The 23,822-nt window shown below is 50.8% G+C and overlaps 1 protein-coding gene across 1 annotated transcript; it reads left to right on the forward strand.

The window, feature by feature from the left end:
• The first annotated feature begins 330 nt into the window (after positions 1-330).
• On the forward strand, positions 331-13,222 carry IFITM10 (interferon induced transmembrane protein 10). Its single transcript, XM_085302189.1, is given in 4 exon segments — positions 331-892; positions 1,069-1,356; positions 1,359-1,907; positions 12,194-13,222. Coding segments are annotated over 4 exon segments (1,320 nt in total). The 5' UTR covers positions 331-559; the 3' UTR covers positions 12,344-13,222.
• The last annotated feature ends 10,600 nt before the right edge of the window (positions 13,223-23,822 follow it).

Raw genomic sequence — 23,822 nt, forward strand, 5'->3', positions numbered from 1 at the left:
AGGTGAGCACTGGGAGAAGGGCATTGGGGCTGAGACACAGTGCAGCTCTCCCACACACAAACAGGCAAAGAGCATGTTTTGGGGGGGCTGCTGGTTGACTTGCCTTCCCCAAGCCCCCATCCTGGCCACCTCAGTCCCGTCTGTGCTCCCCACCCCTGCCCTCCCCTCCTCCATCAACTCCAATGTTAAGAAAGCTGAGCCGGAGGCAGTGCTGAGCCGGATATGCAGCAACTCCCTGCATTCCTCCTTGTGAGTATCTCACTCTCCTCTCCTGATGCCTTCTGAGGAGACGGATGGACGGACAGACAGGCAGCACAAGGTGGACTCATCTCTCCTAATCGCCCAGCAAAGAGGGGGGAGGAGAGGCAGGCAGCTTCTTCCCACACACCCCTTCCCCATCTTCTGTCCTCAGCCTCTTTCCCCCCTCCTCCCTCTCCTTTTCCTCCTCCACTTGGGCCACGATATTCTCCAAAAGGGAAAAAAACAAACAAACAAAAAAGCTGCTGACAGACAGGTGAAAGGAACTGGGAAATGCAATTACATCAGGAATCCCGCAGAGATGAGGACTCAGCAGAAAAAAAAAAGAGAGAGAGAGAGAGAAAAGGAGAGAGCGAGCGAGAGCAAGCGAGAGGATCCGGGCTGCTCTGCCGCACTAGGAGACGAGCTCCGCCAAACAGATCAACAGCCGAAAAGCTGCCCCCAGGCAACCCATTTCGATCCCAGGATGGGACAGAAAGCAGGAGGCCCTACCGGACAGACGGACAGACGGACGGGCAGGCGGAAAGGGCTGCAGGCGGGAGGGGGAGGGTGGTGCGGCTGCCTGGGAACTCTCTTTGCAGACCCCCCCCCCCCCCCCCCCCCCCTCAAGTGTTTCTTTGTGCTTTTATTTGCTTTCTTCTCCCCCCTCCTTTGATTCCTCCTCCTCCTTCTTTCGTTCTTTTCCAAGCCGCGAACACAACCTCTTTCCTCCATGCTGGTGCGTGTGTGTGCGCGATGCCAAGCGAGGGAGCAGACACATAGGTTACTGCCGGACTGCGGCCGCGAGGGGCTCGGGCACCAGTAACGCAGGACCGCGGGAGCGAGGGAGAGCAGGGGAGGGCAGGACGGGAGAGCGAGCCGCGGACGTCCCCAGCTCCGGGGCAGCAGCGGCGCGGGATCCCCGGCCGCGCGGCACGGGGGGCCGCGGGGCGGCCACCGGCATTGCGGGCGGCTCGGAGCGCCGGAGAGAGCTGCTTGGTGGGCCGGGGTGTAACAGTGCTCTCTCCTCCCCCTTCCTCCCTGCCCTGCTCTCCTCCCTCTCTCCTCTGCCCACTCCCTCGCTCTGCTCCCCACGATCTCCTCCGTCTCTCTGGCCCTCTTTCTCTCTCCTGCCTTCCCCTTACATCTCCCCCTTCCTACTCCCTTTTTTCCCCTTGATTTTCCCTCTCTCCTCCCGGCACCCACCTCCCCTTTCCCCCATCCCCGTTTTTCACAGGGGCTTTTACTTTGCCAGGACGGCACCTGGTGAAGCCACAGCAGCCACCACGGAGAGGGTGCAGGACCCACCGCCGGGCCCACCGTGTCCCCTTGCCGGGGCAGCCTGGGCCCCCCACGCCCCCCGCGGCCCCCCCCAGGGGTGCTTTGCCTGCATCGCCAAGCCGCCCGCCCTGCAGCCCGCGTCGCCCATCCTGGCACCTGCCTCCGCTGGGTACCTCATGGAGAGCAAGAGCTGCAAAGGGGACAGCCTGCGACCGGCTCTTCAGTGCAAGCACTTGGTAGAGAAGAAGACGATGACCAATCCCACCACAGTGATCGAGATCTACCCAGATACCACCGAGGTGAACGATTACTATCTCTGGTCCATCTTCAACTTTGTCTACCTCAACTTCTGCTGCCTCGGCTTCATTGCCTTGGCCTACTCACTGAAAGTAAGTACTGAGTGCAAGGCATGGCACGGGGGGCTGCCACGAGGGGAAGCATTTTGGGGCTGTCCGTGTAAATCAGCTCTATGCCACTGAAGTGAGTGGAAAGGCATTGGTTTCCACCCACTGGGGACTGGGTTTGGGAGAGCCAAGGAGACTTTCAGAGCTGGGAATGTTGCTGTGCATGTGTCAGGTGCTTGCACTTGTTCTGGTGTCCTCAAAGGCTGCTAGATACCACCATGATGGGGTCGACAGGCAGGCAACACAGGTTCGGCTCAGCTCGTGTTGCGCGTGAAGGCACCAGCACTCTGTCCCTTCTTTAGGGACATGGAGACCCTGTCAGTATGGGGTCTGGCAGCATTGTATTCGCAGCCAAAAGGAGCAAGCAGCAGCTGGACAGAGTCCCCAGCACCTGGCAAGTTGCAGGGGGGAGAGGCTGCCAGGGCACAGGGCAATCCTAATGATTTGCTGTTTGCCCTCTCTCTAATTAAAACATCAGAGGAGAAAGTGGCTTGTGGTCGGCCCTCCCCTGAGCCCATTAAATCACCAGGCAAGCCCTGGAGATCTTTTCAGCATGGTGGAAAGAAGCCTCGGTAGCTGAGGAGGTGGTAGAGAGTGCAGAGGGCTTTGCAAAACACTGTGGCTCAGGAAAAAAAATTAGACGTGTTGATGGAGGGAGAGTCAGCGTGGAGAACAGCCCACAAAGGGAATGGGACTGGGTTAGTCCAGGRCTACATAGGATGCTTGTTGCAGTCCACAGTGGCTGCTTACCCTAGAAGTGAGGAGGGGGTCTAATTCTCAGCAGCCAGCATTGTCGTACGCTACTCTGATGGTTCTGTTTGCTTAGCCCTTCCTGGGGGTAACCCTATCTCCTGAGTCCATGAAATGCTTCTGCAACTGTTCCCTGTAGCTGCAGGGGGAGAGCAGCCTGGCTGGGCTGCAGGATTTCACTGCTGGAGCACTCAGCCAACAGGCAGGTTCCCAGCATCTGTCGGGAAAGAGGCTTTCGTTTCCTTCTTTTCAGCATAAAAATTAACTAAATATATATGTAAAGAGTCCCGGGCCTCCTGTGTGGCCCTAGTTGTGGCAGACTTTGGGAGGCCTCAGGGACAATGCTCCAGCTGATTTGTTCTGGCAGGCAGCATTTAGATGAAGGCCGGTATACGGACGGCTTTCATCACACAAAAAGATCAATTAACCTCATCTAACTCCCGGGACTGCAAATGCCACAGCACTGTGAGGAGGCTGCTTCCGAGCCTTCCCACTAGCAGGGTCTCTAGCAGAAAAGCTCAGGGTCAAGCCTCCAGACCTCACCAGTGGGATCCCATAGCCCCACACTGGGTGATCTGGCACAGTGCCACGTGCCTCAGTTTCCCCTTCTATGATACAGGGAATTGAATGCTCATCTGCCATCCATGCAGCTAAACCCAGGGCTATCTGTAAGAGGCATTTAATACCTGAAATTATGCTGATGCTGAGCATTACCACAAGCCCTGACCCAAGGGCAAACCCAGTGAGCAGCAGCCTAAAAGAAGGAGGTTTCCCTTAACATCACCAGTGCTTTCAGGCAGCTACTCCAGGAGAAGGAATATACAGGCTTCCTCCTTTTTTATGTCTTCATTTGACTTTGCCTTAATGATTGGAGCCTTTCCCAAGGAAGTCATGGCCACAGTGGACTAAGAAAACGTTTTGTGTCATTGGGACGTGGTAGATATTTCTGTAGAAGTGATTTCTTGATTGCAGCCGGTGGCACGGGAAGGACAGCCTGAGAACTAGACTGACCCATCCCAAGGGGACAGGACAAACGAGGCCAGTTTCCTACAAGGTTTTAAAAGGCTCAGCTCTTTGCTATCTTTAACACGAAGAGGACGAGGCAGTGACCACTTCTGTAACACTGAAGGAAACCAGGGACTGAGCCTTACTATAGGGGCAAATGCTTGGGCTCAGTCTGCAAACACCTGAAGTGCATAAACTCCAGTGCAAAAAAAATAAAAGAATTAGCAAAGAGGGAATTTAACAGGATTGATTAGCTTGGAATGAGGGAAAGGAGAAAAGAAGATGGCTATGAAAAGCCAGCATTACATTTTGGACTGTAGGAGCAGTAATTGATCAGCTGCGGTGGTTGGTCCATGCGCAGATGCAGAGACTGGCTGAACCGAGCTGAACCAAGCAGTGTTGAACTGATGGTAGGAGGAATCCTGCTCTGTTCTTAGCCCTCTCTGTCAGCTCTGCCCCCACAGCAGAGGGAGAAACAGAAACAAAATGTCCCTTAGAGCCCCCAGACGGGGCTAGCAATTGGCAGGAGGGACGGTGAGTGCCAGAGACAGCGTGAAGCCCCCTCAGGCTGGTACTGCGAGAACTGGTGGAAGAAAATGGGACTGCTGTGGAGGTAGTAGGTCTGTTCTGGGGAAGACTTGTGGGAGGTAAGGAAAGACAGCATGTTTCCTTACTCTCGGCTGTGGCAGAGACTTCTACAATACCCCAGCCGTGGCACTCTGGTGTGTGTGCGTGCATGTGCCTTCGGGAGCCACCACCAGATGTAAGGGTCATTCCCACCCAACACTAGTGTTGTCTCTTTTACTGTCAATAAGGTTTTCCCAGAAGTTAAGAGAAAGCAGAAGTAAGGAATGCACTGGGAAAGACGTCCCTTTAAAATGATGTTTCTTGTTCCTCTGCAATCGCTTTTAAGGACAATCCGGTGGCAGATATTTAAATTCCAGTCCTTCTAGGGTTCCTATACTTTTCAGAGAACAAGGAAGGTCCTGAAGGGAGGGATAAGAGAGCAGCAGCACTTAAGCCCCACAGGGCTCATTCTGGGACCCCCTCAATGAGGCTTGTCCTTTGAAGGCAGAGCTCTTGGCCGGAATAGCACGGATTTCCTAGCTGAACTGTAATCAACGCATTGATAGCACTAGGTTCCCAGATTATGGTTATTACATTTCCTTTAAATAATTTAAACATTTAGAAACCACAAGAATCATTGTTTTCATTATTAGAAATAGTTCTTTCAATACACTGCAAAAATAGTATCTGCTTTTGTCAAAATCATACTGTTAATAAAACAGTAGCTATATCATGCCCCTAGTCCATGAGATGTTTCATTATGCACCTCAGCACACCCTAATATTCCCACCAGTTTCAACAGCATAACACACATACTGAAGTTTAGATGTGCGCTTATGTACTATGCTGAAACAGGATCTCTGAGCCCACTTTAATATTGCATTGAAAATACCTCATTCTCCATGCCCACCTTCACCTGTTTCAGCCACAGCTGTGAAAACAGTAGCTCCATGTCTGCTTGTCCTCTTGTCCTGGGATGGACGTGAGCTACAGATTTCTAGCTTTTTTTCTTCATGGAAATGCATGAGTTGCTATTTCATTGTGATAACAATTTTACAGAAATGTGCCAAAGAAATATGTCAGCACCTGCACCAAAGAATTTGTGCTCTTATTCAAAGAAACATATGAAGTCAGGTGAGTGCAAAGCTTATGACACCCAAGCCAAGTACGGTGTGTCAAAGACATAGCAGCCAGCTGCTCTGAATAATGCTGTGATGGCACACCTGGTTTTTATTTACACCCACGGTGGGCAAGATCCTCAGCAGACATGGCTTTCCGGACTGCAATGGAATTGCACCAACTCACTTATCCCTCTGGGGGTTATTTCTAGCGTCCTAGACTTCTCAAGGTCAGCGTTACGGAGTGCAAGCAATGTGCTTACATGTAACCGCAAGTGCATGTTCGTGGGGAAGCAGAGATAAATAGCAGGACTAGGAAAGTTAGAAATCCTACAGTAATAGTAATATAAGTTCAGCGCAAATACTAGGGTCACTCCAACAGACATGTTTGGGGAAGATTTTGTTGTTTTTGATCAGAAGCAAATTTTGTGGCTTTGGCTTTTTGCACCAGATATTCAGCATACTGCATCCCCTTCCTCTTTGCCACCTCTAAGCAGTAATGAATGATGCATCAGTGCTTGGTGTTAGGAGATCTTGCTTCAGTCATTAGGAGGTCTGTCTCAGGAGACCACTGGGGAAAGCCAAATCTTTCTCAGTACCAGTTATGCTATGAGGCAGTAGATCAGAGAATCTGGGATCTGAGACAAGTCATATTATGGGAGCCTAATTTTGAATGTATAGAGATCAAGGTGGCAAGAAGCCCTGCCGCCTTTTTAAGTCCAACCAGCAACCCATGGGTTTGCTTTCAGAATTTTTCCTTCGTTGCTGCATTTCCATGCAGCCACCCTTTTCCGACATCAAAAGACATCAAAAAGATGCATTACAGCAAGCTGGTGGAAGGTGCGAGGTACGAATTCCCGCAGGTGCAGTGTCTGCTTTCAATGGGAAATGTGGCTACATTCAGTGATGGAGAGAGATCTCTGACACATGACAGCACGTTTTTCCTTGCTAATAAAGAGCAGTTTCAGTGGCCCACCGAAACACACAGGCAGGGGGAGCAGTATGGCGTAGCAGGAGGAGAGAGTGGGGGGTCTCTGGAAATCTGAGCTCTCTTCCCTACTCTGTAAGCGATCCCTAATATACAGCTTTGGGAACTTCTGCTTGGCTTCCTCTCTTGTTGCTTCTTGATCTTCTCTTTTGGGTGGAAGCAGGCTGGCACAAATATGTAGGCAGTTATTAAGCTATAGAAGCAGTGAGGCTGCGGTACCTGGCCTCTCAGACAGGCTCTCCGGCTGCTTTTTGGGAAGAGTAATGGTTTATGGAAGTAAGTGAAACCAAGGGGCAAAAGCTGCTTCTCAGCCAGATGACACAGGTCCTAGTAATAGGCATGAAGAAGATATGTGGGCTAGAGAGCCCTAACTGATTCCTACAGCAAGTAAATTCAAGGATCCCCTCCAGAGCAAAAAGCTCCTTACAGGTAGGGAAGCAGAGCTCTGGGGGAAATGGGTTTATAGCCTCACCAGCCTCTTCCCAAAGCATACATCTAACCAGCTGCGGGCTGAATACTAAAAGCCAGGCTGCCTTAAATACAGCCTCATTAGACTTGTTATCAACAAACCATTTGTCTCCTTCTGGAAGCTGACGCAGCACTTGGTACCCATGCAGCATGTTCCCCGCTCCTAAAAACAAGAGGGGCTGAGACCAGAAAGCAGAGAAACGGTAGGTTGAAGAGAAAGGAAGGAAAAGCGTCAGGAAGATGCCAAAAGCTTGCACATAGCAGACAGGTCGGAGAGAGATTTCCAGGTGGTAGATAAATATAGATGTGGAATAGGACTGAAAGACAGACAAAATAGGTGAAGGGGGGAGGAACACCTCGCCGGGAAAGCCAGAGGGAACACTGAGCTGGGAAGCCACTGGCACAGCCCCAGGGGGGAGAAAAGGCAGCGGACGCTGGGTGGAGAGAGCAGAGAGAGGCTTTGGGCATAGATGCCCTGGAGACGACGGAGGGCAAGGGGAACAGCTCAGAAGAGGCAGACAAACAGGAACAGAGGGAAAGGCCACCACTCCCTATCACCAGTGGGAGAGGGCAGGAGCAATGTTTGCATATTAAAGCACCAAAACAGCTGTGTGTCATGAAAGGCTGAGTATAGAATATGAGGAGGAAATATAAACTGCCAAGCCAATTCAGAACTAAAGATCTGCCTTTTCTAGGCGGATTTCTTCAAAAGAGTCAACACATTGTGCTCTAGGGTGCCTGGTGGAACCCCACAGGTGCATGATAACTATCCTTATGCATCAGTCACCTCAGTGCTAAACAAGGTAAAAATCCTAAAATATTTTTAGGCAAGATGAGAAGGGGCAAAGTGAGGAAAGACAGTCTGCATCTAAGGAAACACCAGATCTGGATTCAGGGATTTTTGTCTTTTCTTCTGGCCTTGTGACCTTGGAGACCTTTCCCTCTCCAGGCGTCACCCCCTCTGGTGCACAAGGAGGCAGCTCCAGGCCTCCCAAAAGCACTGTGAGGACTCACTTGCTCTTGTTTGCCAGGTGCCAGGACATTATGGCCGATGATGGTCACAGAAGCATGAAAATAGAAAAAGATGAGGCTGGGATATGAGGAAGACAGGCATCTCCTTAAGAAGGACAGAGCAAGGAAGGAACAGGAACGTGTCTCAGCTGTCTAGGAGAGCTCCTCCTACAGAGACTGAATTTGATGTCGCAGCAGGACGTTAAGGGGARATATCTGAGAATGTGCTGGGGACGCAAGCCCAGGCCAGAGGAGGTGAAGTCAAGCTACAGAGAAGTAGGAGACTCAGACTGCAAGTGAAACAAGAAATGTCTTTTCATTACATTTTCGTACTGCAGGAGGCCTGTTTGGAGCCTATAGGCTTGACTGCAGTACAGATGATAATGGACAATAACTAACGATTTGGATAAAAGTGACAGCTGAAGCCACAGAGTATATGGGAATATAATTAAGTGGGAGAGGAAGGGGCCAAGGACAGGACATGGAGGAACTCAGTGAGGCAGGGGCAGGATGAAGGAGCTACACAACCCAGGCTGAAACAGTCAGAGAATACTTGGGGGAAAGTCAAGGAGAAGAAAAAGGTCAGATGAATGAAAGGCAGCATATAGCTAGATGAAGYCAAATACAAAGCTCCCCCTGCATTTACTCAAAGGAGATGGGCCACATTACTTCCTCAGCAACAACRCTCTCCAACTGCAGAGAACGGCAGGGAGTGGGAAGAGCACAGTGTRCCGCAGAGGTTCGCAGGAGCAGGCAGATGGGGCCAGGCCATCCAGAGAGGCAGGAGAAGGGGGCAGTTGTGTCTCTCTTTGCAGAGAACAAGGGTGCATTGGGCTCAGAAATAAGGGTGAAGAAGAAGCCAGAGGTAAGGTGGAGGAGTGAGGAAGATCRGTGAGGGGACATCTTACTCCATATTAATGTCTGGGCACAAAGAGAAGTTGGTGAGAATTTACAAAGAGGAGAAGGCAGAGGAGGGAGAGAGGCTGTGAGAAGGGTGYTGAAGGTAATAGCTTTCAGAAGGAGGAGAAATGGGATGGACAAAAACTGAACTGGGAGAAAAGGTGAAACTCGCTCTAGAAATGCTCAGCAATACAAGAACTGGAGCTGGAATAAAGATAGAAAGGGAGAGCTAAAGAAAAGCTGCAGGCAGGCACCAGGCAAAGGAGACAGCAAGGTTAAAAGCAAAAACAGTGCCGTGGTCAGGAAGGGCAGAGGGAAGGGGAGGCTGAGGGATTAGAGATAGCAGGCGAAGGCAAGGATGCAGGAATGCTGCCGAAGCAGGGCATGGAAAAGAGCTAAAGCACCAGTCACGAGTGAGAGTCAGTATCAGGTCAGAGAGGATGCTTAGAGCACTGGGAAAGAGCCAAGCAGGGAAATCAGTGCCATGGGGAGCAGCRCAGGAGAGCCAGGCAGCAGGGAAGGGAGAAGCCAGAGCCAGGCAAAGGAGGCAGTAAGGTGGATGGAAAGCTTGGTAGCCCACCCATGCCAGTCCACTGGAGACATCTGTGTCTCCCTGGCACAGTGGAGCTGAAGGCAAAAGCAGGCTGCAGGAGACAGGTAGAGACCTCTCCAAGATGCACAGTCTACATTTGGTTCTGCTTAGCTGTCACTTGAGGGAACATCAGCAGCAGGTATTTGCTATGAACRCTGAGGCCCACTTCTCTCCTCAGGCTTCCGGCCCTGCGCCAACCAACCAGTCCACCTGCTCCCAAAGCACAGGGAGGAGATGCAATATTTGCAACACATGGTTTGCCTTTGGCAGCCCAACCACTGTGAAGAGGCAAGTACATTAGAGATTGCTCTTTACTTAAGAGTACACTGGAAGCATCTTCAAGGCTTTATGACCTGAATTCAGTGCCCCTGTTGCTTTGCACATCTGGGCTGAGACAGATCTATGCATGGTGGGCTCACCGAGCACAGACCTCTGCATTTACCTGGTGCATGAGGAGGTGCTGGCTGCCCAGCACTGATATGGTCAGGGTTTTCAGGAGGACACTAAATCTGCACAATAATTTCAGAAATGAGTCACACTGGACACAAAGCTGACACAAAAGGGCACATGAGCTCCCAGGCTCCAGCCYTGGTCCCTTCTCCAAGGTGGCCTCCACTACTGAAAGCATCATCCAAACATGCCATAAAACCAAACACAGTCTGGGACTGTGCTTGACAACTTGACAACAGGATATATATCACTCTGCCACTCTTCCTGGTATCCTTTCTGTACCAAGCAGTAGTGAAAATGCTCTTGCTGCTGCACAGCTGTCTGCAACAAGCCCCCTGCCTCTGCCACGTTCATTGGTATATTCATGAGAAATCCTACTACAGTGGGCTGGAGACTGGGCTCTCACCTGTCACCTCTCCCAGCATGATGATGCAGGTCCCTTGAGGCTGCAAATGAGCAGGATGTGCAAGGCCTAGGGCACCTGGATGACAGCCCTAGCACCGGGTTTTGCTCAGAGCCCTGCAAAGACGACAAGCAGSTCCCAGCAGCTTTCTCAGCCTGGTTTTTTTGCACAGGGACAGCAACAGGCCCCCGCAGAAAGTGGCTGCACACTCAAGGCCTGGATGCTTGCGAAGCACTCCATGCGGGCCAGGATCACCAAGTGCTCAGCACCAGCAGCACCACAGCTCTCCTCTGGAGCTTCAGGCACCTGCATAGGCCTGGCAGACCAGACCAGCCCTAGCTGCATGCTCCCAGAAGGAGGGCAGGATGAGAGGAGAAGGTGGGACTCCAGGATTTAATACAGAAAAGGAAACAGAGGTTTTCTTTTCCATCCTTGCCAATGTGACTGATAACTGCAGGCTCTTGCACACCATATGCAAGCAACAGCCTCCCTCCCCACTGTGCGTGATTAATGAAGAGCAGGAAGTGTCTGTGCAGAGAGTTCCTCACTGGGGTGATGAAGGGGAGGATTGCTGCTGTTAGAATGGAGGGGATGTTGCTGGAGGATCTGAAACACCTTGTGGCCTTTGGGAGTCCAGTGAGCTGGCATGGCCCAGTGACTCTCCAGGACTGAGGGATTTCCTGCCCTTCCCCGTGTTCAGCAAGCAGCATCAGGCTTTCTGGACAGCACTGTGGGTAAGCGCTGCAGGAGGGTGAGATAAGTCACTGAGATGCGACCTGAGTCCCCTGCAGAACGTCTTTGGAAGGCTCCTGGTCAGTAAAAGCCTTTTTGTATTTTTGGGTAGCAYTCTAGCACTGACTACAGGTTTTCACAGCTTGCCATCGACATCTAGTGTTCAGTGGGAGCACACTAATGTGCTCACACTCCCAAGAGCAAATACAGGGTGTCAAGAAAGACACAACCTTGCTGCCTGAAGCCTTCCAACAACAGAGCAGAAAGAGCACAGGCACAYGCTGCCATGCTGCACCATCCCAGGGATGCCCCTGCTGTGACACTAGAAAGGGAAAAGAGCTAAAATCTACATCCCCTTTGCTCCAGCTACTGGCAAGGATGCATTGCGTGTCATCTGTAGGAGCGGTTTGGTGATGGGGACACATCGCTTCTAGGAATGGATGGAGCACATCCCCAATCTGCTGTGCTCTAAAGTGCCAAGCAGTTGCTGGCTGGTAGCGCCACTGGCTCCCTGGCAGCCTGGTGGAGGCAGGGGCCAGTCAGCCGCACAGCCATGCAAGATCATTACCCATCTGCAGAGCTTCCCAAGCTGAGCCCATGAAAGTCACAGCCTCTAAGATAATGAACACAGCAGACCGTGCTGTTAGGACTGAAAGCCGCCAGTGCTAGAGACACTACATAAGCTGCATAAGACCTGCAAAAGAAGCTCATTAACCCAGGACTATTTAATATGCTGGAGGCTTGTGTGCAGCCCTTGAACTGCAGTAGGATCCAGTGCCAGGTTTTGCACGCTCATCCCCTCACTGCAGAGGCACACAGATACACACCAGAGCCAGCTTTCTTGCTATCYGATCAGGAGACCCAAACCCCAGCATTTCAGAGCCAGGCTGCAGATGTTACAATGTGGCAGGAAGGATGTCCCAGCACCCAGCTTACTGGGGAAGCAAAAGGAGCCACGCACATAGAGTGCATGACAGCAGTGACGATTAGTTCCCTTGTGTATCTAGAGCTTGGAGTTGTATTCAAGTTATATTCCATGCCCACATGCATTATACTGCTTGGATTCACAGGCCCAATCCGTAGCAGAGCCCAGATATGAACCTGAGGGTATTTTACAGTGGGAGAATCTGGATCCCAGAGCATTAAAATTCAAATATTTACATATCAGCTGCTGTATGCTATACAAGCACCTTTCAAAGTGTGCACCTGCCTTGAGCAGTGTGAGTGTTGCTTGAAACCAGTGTGCTTTTGTCTTTTCATGCATCTCCCAATTGTTTTTTGTCTCAGGTCCGGGATAAGAAACTCCTCAATGACTTAAACGGAGCAGTTGAAGATGCCAAGACAGCCCGGCTTTTTAACATCACCAGCTCAGCCCTTGCCACCTTCTGTATCATCCTTATCTTTATCTTCCTGCGATATCCACTCACTGACTACTAGAGTGAGGCCAGCAGCAACAGCAGCTGCAAAATGCCTCTACACCGAAAGCGTCTGCAGTTATTACCTGTAGCAAGGACACAAAAACAACACTCCACCTTGATTGCAAAAAAAAAGTAAATACGTAACTAAAAATTAAATGAATTTATCAGCCTAACTAAGCATACCCTTCCTGCCCCCAAATTGTATGTGAACTACTGTAGGAAAGGGTTTCATTGTACATTTGTGCAGGGAGAAAAAACAACAAATATCTGTTTCATAATAAACAACAAAACTGTGTGACAGCAGTGAGCAAAACCTAGAGCTAAACATGACTCGAGCCAATACGCCTAGATAGGTAAACTGGCCGCAGCAGTACAGGAGGAAGAGCAGCCTCAGAAAACATGGCCCAGTCACTAACGTTTGGTGACCAGCTGGGCCGGGGGCTTGAGGCGCCTCCCAGGACCTGTGAGCTCTGATTCAGAGCTGGAGGGAGGAAGGCAATACGCCTGCTGCTGAGAGAGAAACTTGACAATCCAGGCAGGGCTGACACAGAACATATCAAACATGTTCAGACTGCTCTCCCCTGCCCCAGGCCCCCAAAGTACCTGCTTTTTTTTTTTTTTTTTTTTTCCTTCTCTGATACAGTTCTCTGTTGAACTTTATTCAACGGCTGTAACAACTTACACTCCCTGGAGAACTGAATGTTAGAAAAGTTCATACTAGAGAACCCCAAAGGCTCCAGATAAGCCCCAAAGAGTTAAAACAGATGGAAAATATGAAGGATTTTCCTTGGGATCTCCTGGCATTGCTGAGAATGTAGACAACATCTGGAGAACTTGCATAAATCCTGTGAACTGAGTGCTACTGTATTTCTGTAAACTGTCAATAAAGATACCTCTGATAACATTGCTATTCGTTAATTCCTGAGATCATCCTCTCCTCTTCTGACTTATGCGTGAATCCAGAGACAGAGAAAGGACTGAAAAACCTTGCACAGCTCTACTCTGTCCCATACCCACCATCATGGGGTAACTTGTCCATTCACTCTGGTGAGCCAGGATGAAATGCACAGGATTATTCAGTGTACTAAAGCTTGTTAAGACGGACCTTTGCATTTCTTGAGTCTTTTAGAAAGTAGGGCTGAGTTGATGAAGCATACAGCCAGCCTAAACTCAGCAGGAAAAGATGCCAGTGCCATAGCCAGCTGATGTGCTAGCTCCATCCTCAGAAAAGCTGGGCTCCTAGTTCCAACAGGCTGACAAGGTAAAACGCGAATGTCAATAGCTGCTGCTTAGGAGAGATTTAAAGCAGGAATGAGGGATGTTGCTGTAGGTTGGGGCTGCAAGCAGCCATAAAGGAGCGTGCATATCTAGATTTAAGAGCACAGGCATCAACAACTCCTGCGATGGCCAATCAATTGCAAACAAGCAAATGTAGCTGGGGAGGCTGCCTCTACTTCTCCTGCTAAGACTAACATTTATTATAAAAATAAATAGCTGCAGTTTGAACCTGCTACTACCACAGCACTTTGCAGACTATCAATAGCCTGCTTTCAGAGATGCCGTGCGTTTGCCGTTGAATGAAGCAGGTGCTCAGACCCCTTCCCAATAGCTATCTGCAGTTATGTGTGATGCTTCAAATCAACAGAGCCTTACATGAAAAAACATGCTTCTGAGATCGGCCCCAGGTCACAAGACAAATGAATGGCAAGACCAGGACTAAAATATAACCTTTCAGATGCCTGACCCTTTATCTAATCTCATTTCCCACAGCTACCTCATCTTTTTCCAAGTGTAAAATGACCTTCTCAGTGAACTGCAAAGCCAGCCTGTTTTCTTTTTTCTTCACTCTGTCTGTGTGCCTGGTTAGCCAAAGAAAATACAGGATTTAGTGGAAGGGTTATTTCCATTATTATATTCTAGTAGGTACCAACCCAAGACTGCCAACTTTTACATAAGAAAATAAACCAACTGCAAATCAAAATTAAAGCACAGAAGTTGAATCATCCTCGCAAGGAACTATTAGAGACCAGGGTGAGGCTTAATAAAGGCAGACTCTTCCCGCTTTGCCTCCCCAAGCACCCTAGCAGTGCTTCGCTGTTCCCCTGCAGCACCTGGTACCAGTTACAACCAGCGAGAAGACACCATATTGGGTGGACTTGGCTTTGTAGAGTCTAACAGGTCTCTGTCTCTTCTTTGTGGCTGGCCTCCAGAAGGGTAGGACTTTTCCTCTTGCACGTGGGGCTTGGCTGTAGGGGTCCATTTTGCTTTCTAGCATCAGGTCCTCTAAGTTTGCCTCAGGGCACGAACATCCACAGGGAGAGGAAATCTGAGGGTCTCGTACGCTGCCGGCCGGAGCCCCTGACACTCCTGCCTCCCGGGACTGCTGGAGCCGGAGGGAGAGGTGGAGGCTTGTGCCGTTGCGTCTGCTCCAAGCACAGCAAAGCAGCCGCCCCTTTGCGGTAGCTGCCTCGAGCCCGAGCCAAGGACCCGCTGCAGAAGGCGCAGCGAGGAACGGCACCCCATGTCTCCCGGCCTCCACGGGGCAGCTCGTCCTCTGTTCGGGGTTTGGTTGAGCGCAAGCCCATGATGGGGCGCTCCCCTGAAACTCCAGCGCGGTGTCGCCCCCTTGCTCCTATGAAACCGCCGGGGCAGAACGGGCGCCGACCGCCGAGGAGCGCACTGTCCCTGCCCCGGCCGCGGCCCAGGCAGCGCGGGGTGGCCATGCTCGGCGGCCATCTTGCGCAGGGGGGCTGGCAGCGCCCCTCAAAATGGCGGCGCCTCCCTGGCCCGCGCGAGGCCGGCTGCCCCCCCAGGACTCATCCCCGGCACCGACACAGGCGCGGAAAGGCAGCCCCAGGCATCAGCGGTGCCTCAACGCGGCCGGCGGCCGCGACAGGCGGCCTCGGTCTCACGCTTCGGGTCGCCGTCCAGCGACAGCACCCATGGAGGTGCCGCCGCCTCGGGGAGGGCTCCCGGTGCGCATCCGCGCAGGTAAAAGGCTCCTTGCGATATTACACACTGCAACCGATCAAGAAGATCCTTTCTTCTCTTTTTTTTCTTTTTAAGGGAACAAGGGAGAGAAAAGGAACAGCCAAATAAGACAGGCAGGTCCTTTAAACACTGCTTTTTTCTTTTTTTAAATTGCTCGGGAAAATTCTGGAATTTCAGGTTTTGCCAATGTTGACAGCGAACGCGACAGAAGGACCGGTTTCAGGGGCGGCTTCGCTGCCTTTTCACTTCTGCTGCTCAAAACTTCCCAGAGATGTCTCCAAATCGCACCTTTTTTGGCTGCGAAGACGCAGCCTCTGTCGCATTCAGCAGCAAAAACCGAAACCGAGCCGGGGCGGGGGGGGAGGGAAGGAACAGTCAAATGCTTGCAACGACTTCTGGTATCAGGAAGAAATGGTGGCCACATTTCCACGTAAAGACATAATTTTACTCCTTCAGGGAAGTTAGCTCGACAAATTGCTCGGGATTTCTTTTTCCTTTCTCACTTGAGGGGGAGAGAAGGTGTGTGACGGGGGCTGGGGGTGATTATTCCCCCGTGTTCAACATTTGTTAGACTGTGTCCAAAATGCCACGTCTGGTTTTGGGCCCCCCCCGCTATGAGGGCCACAGCGATCCTGCAACCCGGCTGCGGGACCAGGGGCTCGATCAAGAAGTTTTGGCCACCAAGGAACTCTTCAGTTTTTGCTTTTGTCAGAGAGAGGTGGAAAGGCTGCAGGGTCAGGTGGTCCCACCACACTCCTGAGTTGCCAGGGTCTGCTTCCACCATGGTAAAATGCTGCAGAAAATCTGCACATCTCTCGTGGGTATCTCCCTTACCTCTGGGGTGTTAGTGATGAGGGTGAGTTCTCACTAGGTAAAAACAAAAAAGTAAAATCTAGCTTTTCTGAGCAAGGAAGAGAAGCTCTTTGTCTCTGCAGAGGCTGAAGCTAAAATTCCTGCAAGAAAAGCACTTCCCAAAAGCCATACTGCCAGAGACAGGTAGAGGGCCCCCTTAGACTACTCCATGGGAGTCCCAGGAGCTGGGCTGCTCTGGCTTGCTGTCCATCTCGAAGGCCTGTGGGTGCCAGGAGAAGGAGGAGGTGGACTTTTCCCTCCAGGCTTAGCTGGGAGCAGGGCTCTGCGCCCATCCACCCCCTGAGCACCTAGGGCCTCCCAGCTGGCACCACACAGGAAGCCCCAGCCTGCAAGTGCTGCTCACACCAGGTTGTCTCCCAGCTGCTGGGAAGGTGCGAGCCACCCTCTGGGAAACAAGCTGGCTTTGGAGAGGATTTGTGCAAGACGTAGTTATGGGAAGAGGGTGGCTCCTGTGCTGTGCAACCAAACAAGCAGGGTTGCGGGAATACAGCAAGTCCAGCTCCTTCCAGCAAGATTAGCATGTTTGCATGAAGCCTGGTACATGCACCTAGGTGACGTCATGTGCGATACTGCGCATCGTTACACATTTACCACTCCACGCTGGCAGGGAGAGGCGTTCCTGGGACTAAGTCACACAAGGGCTGTGCATCATTCATGTGTGCAAATAAACATAGCTGCAGTTACACAACCTTGGTCCAGCTGTTCTCCCCAGGTTCTGCCCTGGCCACCCTCCGCTATTCAGGGCTTGGTGATGCCAGTTTGCAGGCACCGGCTCAAATTCCAGCTAGGGTAAACTGGCTTGGGTTTACTACCCACATGCTCTAAGAGCAGCAGATGTTATCTCTCAAGTCTCTCACGTCTAGGGGTTATCGGTATTAAACAGGACAAGATGGGGCTCTCTGCTTCTAGCTAACTTGAGTAACCACATTCCAGCTCAGTGCAGGCATTTTCTGGTTCCCACGATGGGGGTGAGCTGACTGCCTGTGTTTTCATATCAAAGCCAAGCGTGGTGAGTCTGTGCTGAAGCAGCCTTCACCCTGGATACCTGAATTACAATTGCAGGAGCATGCAAATCGCCACATTGTTTGTATTTCATCCCTGCTCTTCTGCAAGGCGTGTAAATCACTAACAAAACCCGGCACTGAGCTGTACCATTATAACCCTGGCTCTCCTTCCTGAATGCAGCACTCCCCCAGGCATCATGGCATCCGTATGGCCTCTGTTGTGCTGCATATTATTCGAGACGAGTCTGTGATGCAGCGTGGTCCAGGAGGTAGGGTCGTGCTGCTAGCAGGATGCAGCTCTGGCCTCTCTTCCCAGCCGTGCACTGATCCCCTGGGTGACCTTACTGAAGTCACTTCACATCCATATTTCCCCTCTAACTCTCTGTCTCATCAGCTGTTCGCTTCTTCAAGCAGGAACAGCATCCTCTCTTAGTCTTGCCAGGTCCTGATCTTGCTTGGGACCTTGGCACTACAGCAGTCTTGAACTGGTACAATCACAGCAGCTGGCAGATATAGTCTGGGTAGGGGAAGAGAGTGGGATGTTGATGGAGCCATCTCTTCCTTCCTCTCCTTCCTTGTGCCCTAGCACTCTTGTGCAGGATATGTGCTGCGGGTGGCATGGCTAACACTGCACAAACTCTCCATCCAGACTGTGGCTGCCTATAAGTCCTGCTAAGGGGAGGGAGGGAGAGGCACAGATGGCAGCAGATGCTCTAATCAATGAAAATGATTTAAGCAAAATGCAAAACAAAAAAAAACTCCAGCAAATGGTAAACAGACTAACAAAACCCATCACAGAGGTAGAAAAAAGATCCTCGACCTAACAGAACCCTTACCCCTGTACAGAGCCTAACTCAGTGCTGCCTTTTGTGTTGGTGAAATCTTTTTCACATCCCCAGTTCATAGATGGAGAAGTGAGTGGAGAAAAGAAGACGGTGCCTTGCTCTGGAGTATTGGGCGGTGATCATTTTTTAAGACTGGGATCTGCTGAACAAAAGCCTCTGGCCCTGCCCTCTCACTCCTCCCCTCCCATACACATCTTTAAAGGTGTGAATATGCTCCCAGACAGCTTCTATATGCACCACTGGCTTAGCCCAGCTTCCCAGGGCCAAGCTGTCGACTGGCATGGAAGCATTAAGGGGGAAAGAATCAACATGCTTAATGGAGCTGAGGTGGTTACTGCAAACAGCTAGCTGCTGCCAAGGGGGTTGGATCCTCGAGAAAAATTGCTGTGCGCCAGGTACAAAGGTCCTCATTCTCCTCCCCTCCCATCCCCTGACTTTGACCTGTGCTCTGTACTATCCACCATGCCCCGGATTTGGCACAGCTATAAGCTTTTGCCTAGATTTTCTCAGACATGTTCAGGTAGAAGCCGAGATAATTTATTCATTGTCTGATTTTTTCCTCTTTTTGCATTTGCCTGGAATGCCTAACAGCACAGTCAGAGCTACAGAACAACTGTTTCTACTGCATATACTTAGATGAATGGCACAGCACGCAGACCTCTAGCCTTGTACTTCCGCAATTAATTGCATGGGAGCTGTTTTTGCTACATGCACACACAGTAATCTCTGTTCTGCAAGTGCTAAGCCACACTGTGCACATGCATATATTTTTATATGGGAAATTGAGATAGATCTGTGGCAGCCTTCTGTGTAAGGAACAAGGCTGTCTCATAGTGCTGTTAGCGTCTTTCGCCTGTTCAAGCACAGCAACTCTCTTTGCTAGCTGAGTGACACCATTTTGAGCTCTGTAGAAAGAAGGCGGCATGCAGAGATACACTGAGACCTTCAATGGGGTGCACTGGGAGCACTGCAGACGTGACTACCTGGGTGCATATGGATGGGGGCCAAAAGGGGTGTGATTCACTTTTCATGGTATGATATACAACTCTTCACAGTCAATATGTTTCTTTACTGACTTCTATTGGCTGCATTTTCATACCTAAAAAGCAGCCAAAAGCAGCACTCTAAACAGCACTGCAAACCATCAGAGTAGGTCTTGGCTGAGTAACACTTGGAACAGCATTTATGGGTTTTTGGCAATGGGGATCCTGGAGCACCCCTTYTTCTGGGACCTCCCCACACCAGGCGCTATGACACCCACCAAGCCAACGACAAAACCCCACCACCTGCTGTCGGACTGCTCTGTGCCCCTTGCCGGGAGGCTGCAAGGAAGGTGGCAGCAGCATATGCAGCAGAAACAACACAGCTTCATAAAAGAGGAGCTGTGGCAACCAAAGGGTTGACTCTGATTTCTGCTATCAGCAATTCGAAGGTGCTAATACCTACTGCAATGAGAACACAGACTGCTGCGCTGCAGCCCGCACTGGTATGACTCATCTCCTTTGCAAACAGATGCAAACAGCAATTTTTCCTGTCGATCCTCAGTCTGTGCCCTAGCATAGCTGCAGCTAGGACTGTTCCTTAGGAAAAGGCTTTGATGATATTTGGTGGTGGTGGTAGTGCTGGGTAAGGCATTCCCATCCTACTGCAGCGCACACCCTCTCAAGTGGGAAGGGAGGAAGGCTTGCCTGGCTGTGCTAGGAACTGCGTCACGAAGCTGGTCAAGGTTAAAAATAATTATTCAAACCCTTAAAGTATTTGCAGATCAACTAAGAAGTACTTTTTTTTCCTGTTGGATAAGAAAGTAGGTCTGGCAGCAATTTGTTTCCCTTTGTCGTAATATACTTCATTATCAGGTCCTGAATTTAATCCCTGTAGAATATAGGAAAAGCTAATATAGGGATTCTGCACTTGGCCTGCAATGACAGCCATAGCTCTTGGAAAGCGTTTTAGCAGAACATATGATGTGTATAAGCATAGCTTACATTCAAAACACGTACTTCCGATGCAATCAATCTTTAGATGTGCCTGAGATGTGGGAAAGAGGAAAAAGCAGTGGGGAGAATAGGGTGAATTATTTTTTAAGTGCTTTTTTATCTGAAATAAAGCACTTCCCTTTAGCAATAGGCAACCTGCTGCATAATTTTTGCTGGATTCTTTACAAATATGGGGGAAAAGTGGGGATGCTGGCCCTGTGGCTAAGACAATGGATGAACATCTGGTAGATCTGAGCTCAGAGCATGACGCTGCTTTGTTCTTTCTATGTGACCACAACAACATTGCCCCGTCTCTCTCTGCTTAATTTCCCTTGTGTGAAATATGGATAGTACTCGCCTATTTAGTGTGTACAAGCCACCAAGAGCTTACTACGTGTCTCCAGTTCGATACCTGTGTTGATAACAATGCTAAGATGAGTACTGCCTCTTTGATGTAACCACAACCACGGGTCCACATCTGAATGCCAGAATTTCAGGTCAAACAGGATTCAGATCTAAATCAGGTTAGCTCTAGCCTTTGAAAGCCAGGTGAAGTTTTGCAAGCCTCTGTCATCACCTGCTCTTACCCCTGCAATCCTGAGAGGAGTTTTAACATTCGTGAATCATTTGTTTTGGTTTCTTCCCACCAGGCTTTTGGCAGCAGTGCCTTGCTCAGAAGCAGTGGGTGTGAGAGAGGAGCAGAGCCCGTGGGCCGGATCCTCTCCTTCTTTGAGCATGAGAGCACTGGTGCAGGTGCAGGTTAGTGCCAGGAATTAACAATCCAAAGCAACATGTCATGCACTGGTTTGTTGCAGCCCCTCAGGACTCCTTGCCCTCTGGCCTCTCCATGCCATCTTCCTCTTCTTCACTTCCTAATAGAGGTTGCCAGTGGCTACTTGACATCCTTTGCACCACCACCATGTGACGGTGCTCCTCCATGGTCCAGGCCAATGGCCTAATGTGGATTCATCTTCTCAGCAGTTGATCCAGGGGTGCTCACCTGGCAGCAGCTTGCCAGGGTTGGGGTTGGAAACACTTATTTTAGCTGGGGTTTGGAAAGAAAACGTTGAAATCCTCTTCCTTCGGCAAGCTTTAAGAGCTCATGGCTCTCTACTTGATAATAGTTTTTATGAGGAAGCTTTGGCTTTGGGATTTTCAGACTAATTCCTTTCCTCTTCTTTTTTTCCATCTTGCCCCTGGAAAGGAGGGTTGGACAGCCCTAAACTGAAGCAAGACAAGTCATTCTTCTTTTGCCCTGCAAAAATTAAAACAAGGCTTTTCTCTTTATCTCTACCCATTTGAAGGATGGGGAACATGCCATTCTTTTGGAGCTGTTTCATTATCTGTGAGTGCACCATGTGCGTTTTGCCCAGGTGAAAAGAGCTGACTTCCCAGTTTGCAAGTGGGAAAAGAGCTCAGAGATCCTCAAGCTGCTGCCAGAGCACTCGGCAAGGCAGCGGAGAGGAAGGCAAGCAGGAAAAAAAACAGCGGGAAACCCTGAGTGGACTGAAAACGAGGGCTTCATCTGAGCTACACCAAGACAAACCCTGCACTTCTGCAGCTTCTGCTCCCACCAGGTTAAACCGCTCCAGAGCAAACTGAAAAGTGAATGCCAATATCACCAATATCTTGTCACTGATGATGGTAACTAGGCCTAAATCAAAGCTGATGTCAGTCTGGTCATACAGTTTAGACATGTGGTGAAGCAGTCATGTTTTTTGCAGTAGTTTCTCTGCTGACATGCTTTGGATGGATTGATTTCCTGCAGTAGGAAAGGAGTATAGGAAGAGTCTCAGCACTGCCTACATAGTCACTGATAGTGGCATCTTTAGCATCGCACTACTTCCCAGCGACCAGCAGTTTAAGCCTTTGGTGGTCTACAAGAAATCACCCTTCCTGAAAAGATTTTGCCTTGTCAGTAACCATGGCAGCTCAATATCCTTCTTTAGCTAGCTGCTTTCTGCATGTCTGGAGAGAAGAGAGTTAATTTTAAAACATCCGGCATCCGTGTCAGCAGCAAGGAGGAAGGTTCCCTTGATTTCATAAGCGCCAGCAAAACCTAAGCTTCTAAATCATAATCCCTCTTTAAGCTGGAGTTACCAGGCCACGTCCAAGGGCAGAGAAAAAACACTGCTATGTTAGCAGGCTCCAAAACTGGCTGGGGCTTTTCTATGCCACCTACGGTGGGACAGAAGGGAGCCCACCGCAGCATGCAAAGTCCCACCATGGTGTCTGGTGAGACAGGTCACTTCTGAAATGTTTGCAGATGAGGGCTGGCTCTCTTCTGGGCCTTAGCAGCACCTTTTCCTGCAGAGGTCATATACAACGGCCCTTTTCTTCTGGCCTTCGCCTTCCCTGGCTTCCACCTCCCTTGTGGGGGGATGCAGCACCCATCAGCCAGCACCAAAGTTTTCTGCTATATGCCCTGCTGCTTTAGGAGAGGAGGGGCAGCTCCTTTCCTTCAGATGCTGGTTTCTTGGCTCTCGCCATGTGTGTTTGCACTTCCCAGAGAAAAAGAGATGCATAGAGTAAGAATAAAAACCTTCTGCCAATTTTCACTGCTGGTTCTGTGGGGCAGCACATCAGCATTTGCAAAGTGTAGCTGAGACAGGTGCAGGACCTGCTGGGCCAGGTTTGCTGGCTCTCCTGCTGAACCCTGAGCCTTTGCGTCACCCTTTCACATGCCATCTGCACAGTCTGCGTCGCATTTACGTCTGTCCTTCCCCTTCCATCTTCAGCTTTGGCATTTATGAGTGGGCAATTCCTCAGGGACAGGTCTGGCAGCCACCAAACTTCTGGAAGTTTAGCAAAGCGGTGCTTGAGATTGGCCGAGGAGACATGGGAACAGAGGGCAGGAAGAGCTAAAAGGGGGGAGGGGTTGTCTGTCCTACAGGAGAGCTTCAGGGTTCAGCTTTGTCCAGATCAGACCAGAAAGATAGGCTGGGAATAGTCTGGGAAACAAAATATTTGAAAGCTTATTTTTTGACCTTTTCAAAGCACGCTGCCTGGTCTGATTTAGCACCAAAGTCAAAACCATGAAGTTGTAACAAAATATTTTGATTGGGTTGAATGCAGGTCTTCCGAGGGCAGTTGTTCTTTCGGGGGGACATTCGCCTGGCTGCATGCGACAGCAAGCTTTGCCCTGCTCAGCCCTTGCTCCAGCCACAGCAAYGTTGCGTGGCTGGGCCGGGGGAGCCAGCCCAGGAACAGTGCCTGTCGGCAGAGGTCTGCCCAAAAACCCTGACCGTGTGGCCGGTCAGCTCCAAAAAGGCACTTTCCTGCTCAGGCCAGTCTGTCTGTGCGGCAGTCCATTTCCTTGCATTATGGTACCAGCAGAAGAGATCGGGACTCCTGCTGCAGGTCACCCTTAAGCTCACAGGGAAAGGTCAGTTCAGCCTTCCCGAAGGAGCGTCCTGCCTCCCTTGTCCTCCCGGCAAGGGTCCCTCGTGCCGCTGTGCCAGCTCAGTCTGGCGCACTGAGGGCCGTCCCGGGCCGCGTGCAGCCACGGCCCAAGGCTAGGAGCGGCGCTCGGGGCTGTGCAACAGCCTGGCGATGACTTGCGTGTGGGGAATTGCACTGGGGCAGAGGCAAGGCAGGGGAGGGCAGCGATTTGGGGGCTTCGTCACGCGGCCTGGGGGCACAAGGCGAAGGCCTTAACGGGTGCTCCTCGCGTGGTAAGGGGGCAGCGCCCGCGAGCGGCGGAGCCGTGGCCTTGCACGAAGCCCTGAGGGGCGGCGAGGCCTGCGGGCTGCGGGGGCTGCCTCGGCGAGGCTCAGGACGCCCTCGCGGGGGGCAGCAGCGGCGCCGGG

The sequence above is a fragment of the Rhea americana genome, unplaced genomic scaffold (genome assembly GCF_003343005.1).
Source record: "Rhea americana isolate MKP2758 unplaced genomic scaffold, rheAme1 scaffold_187, whole genome shotgun sequence".
Taxonomy (NCBI): Eukaryota; Metazoa; Chordata; class Aves; order Rheiformes; family Rheidae; genus Rhea; species Rhea americana.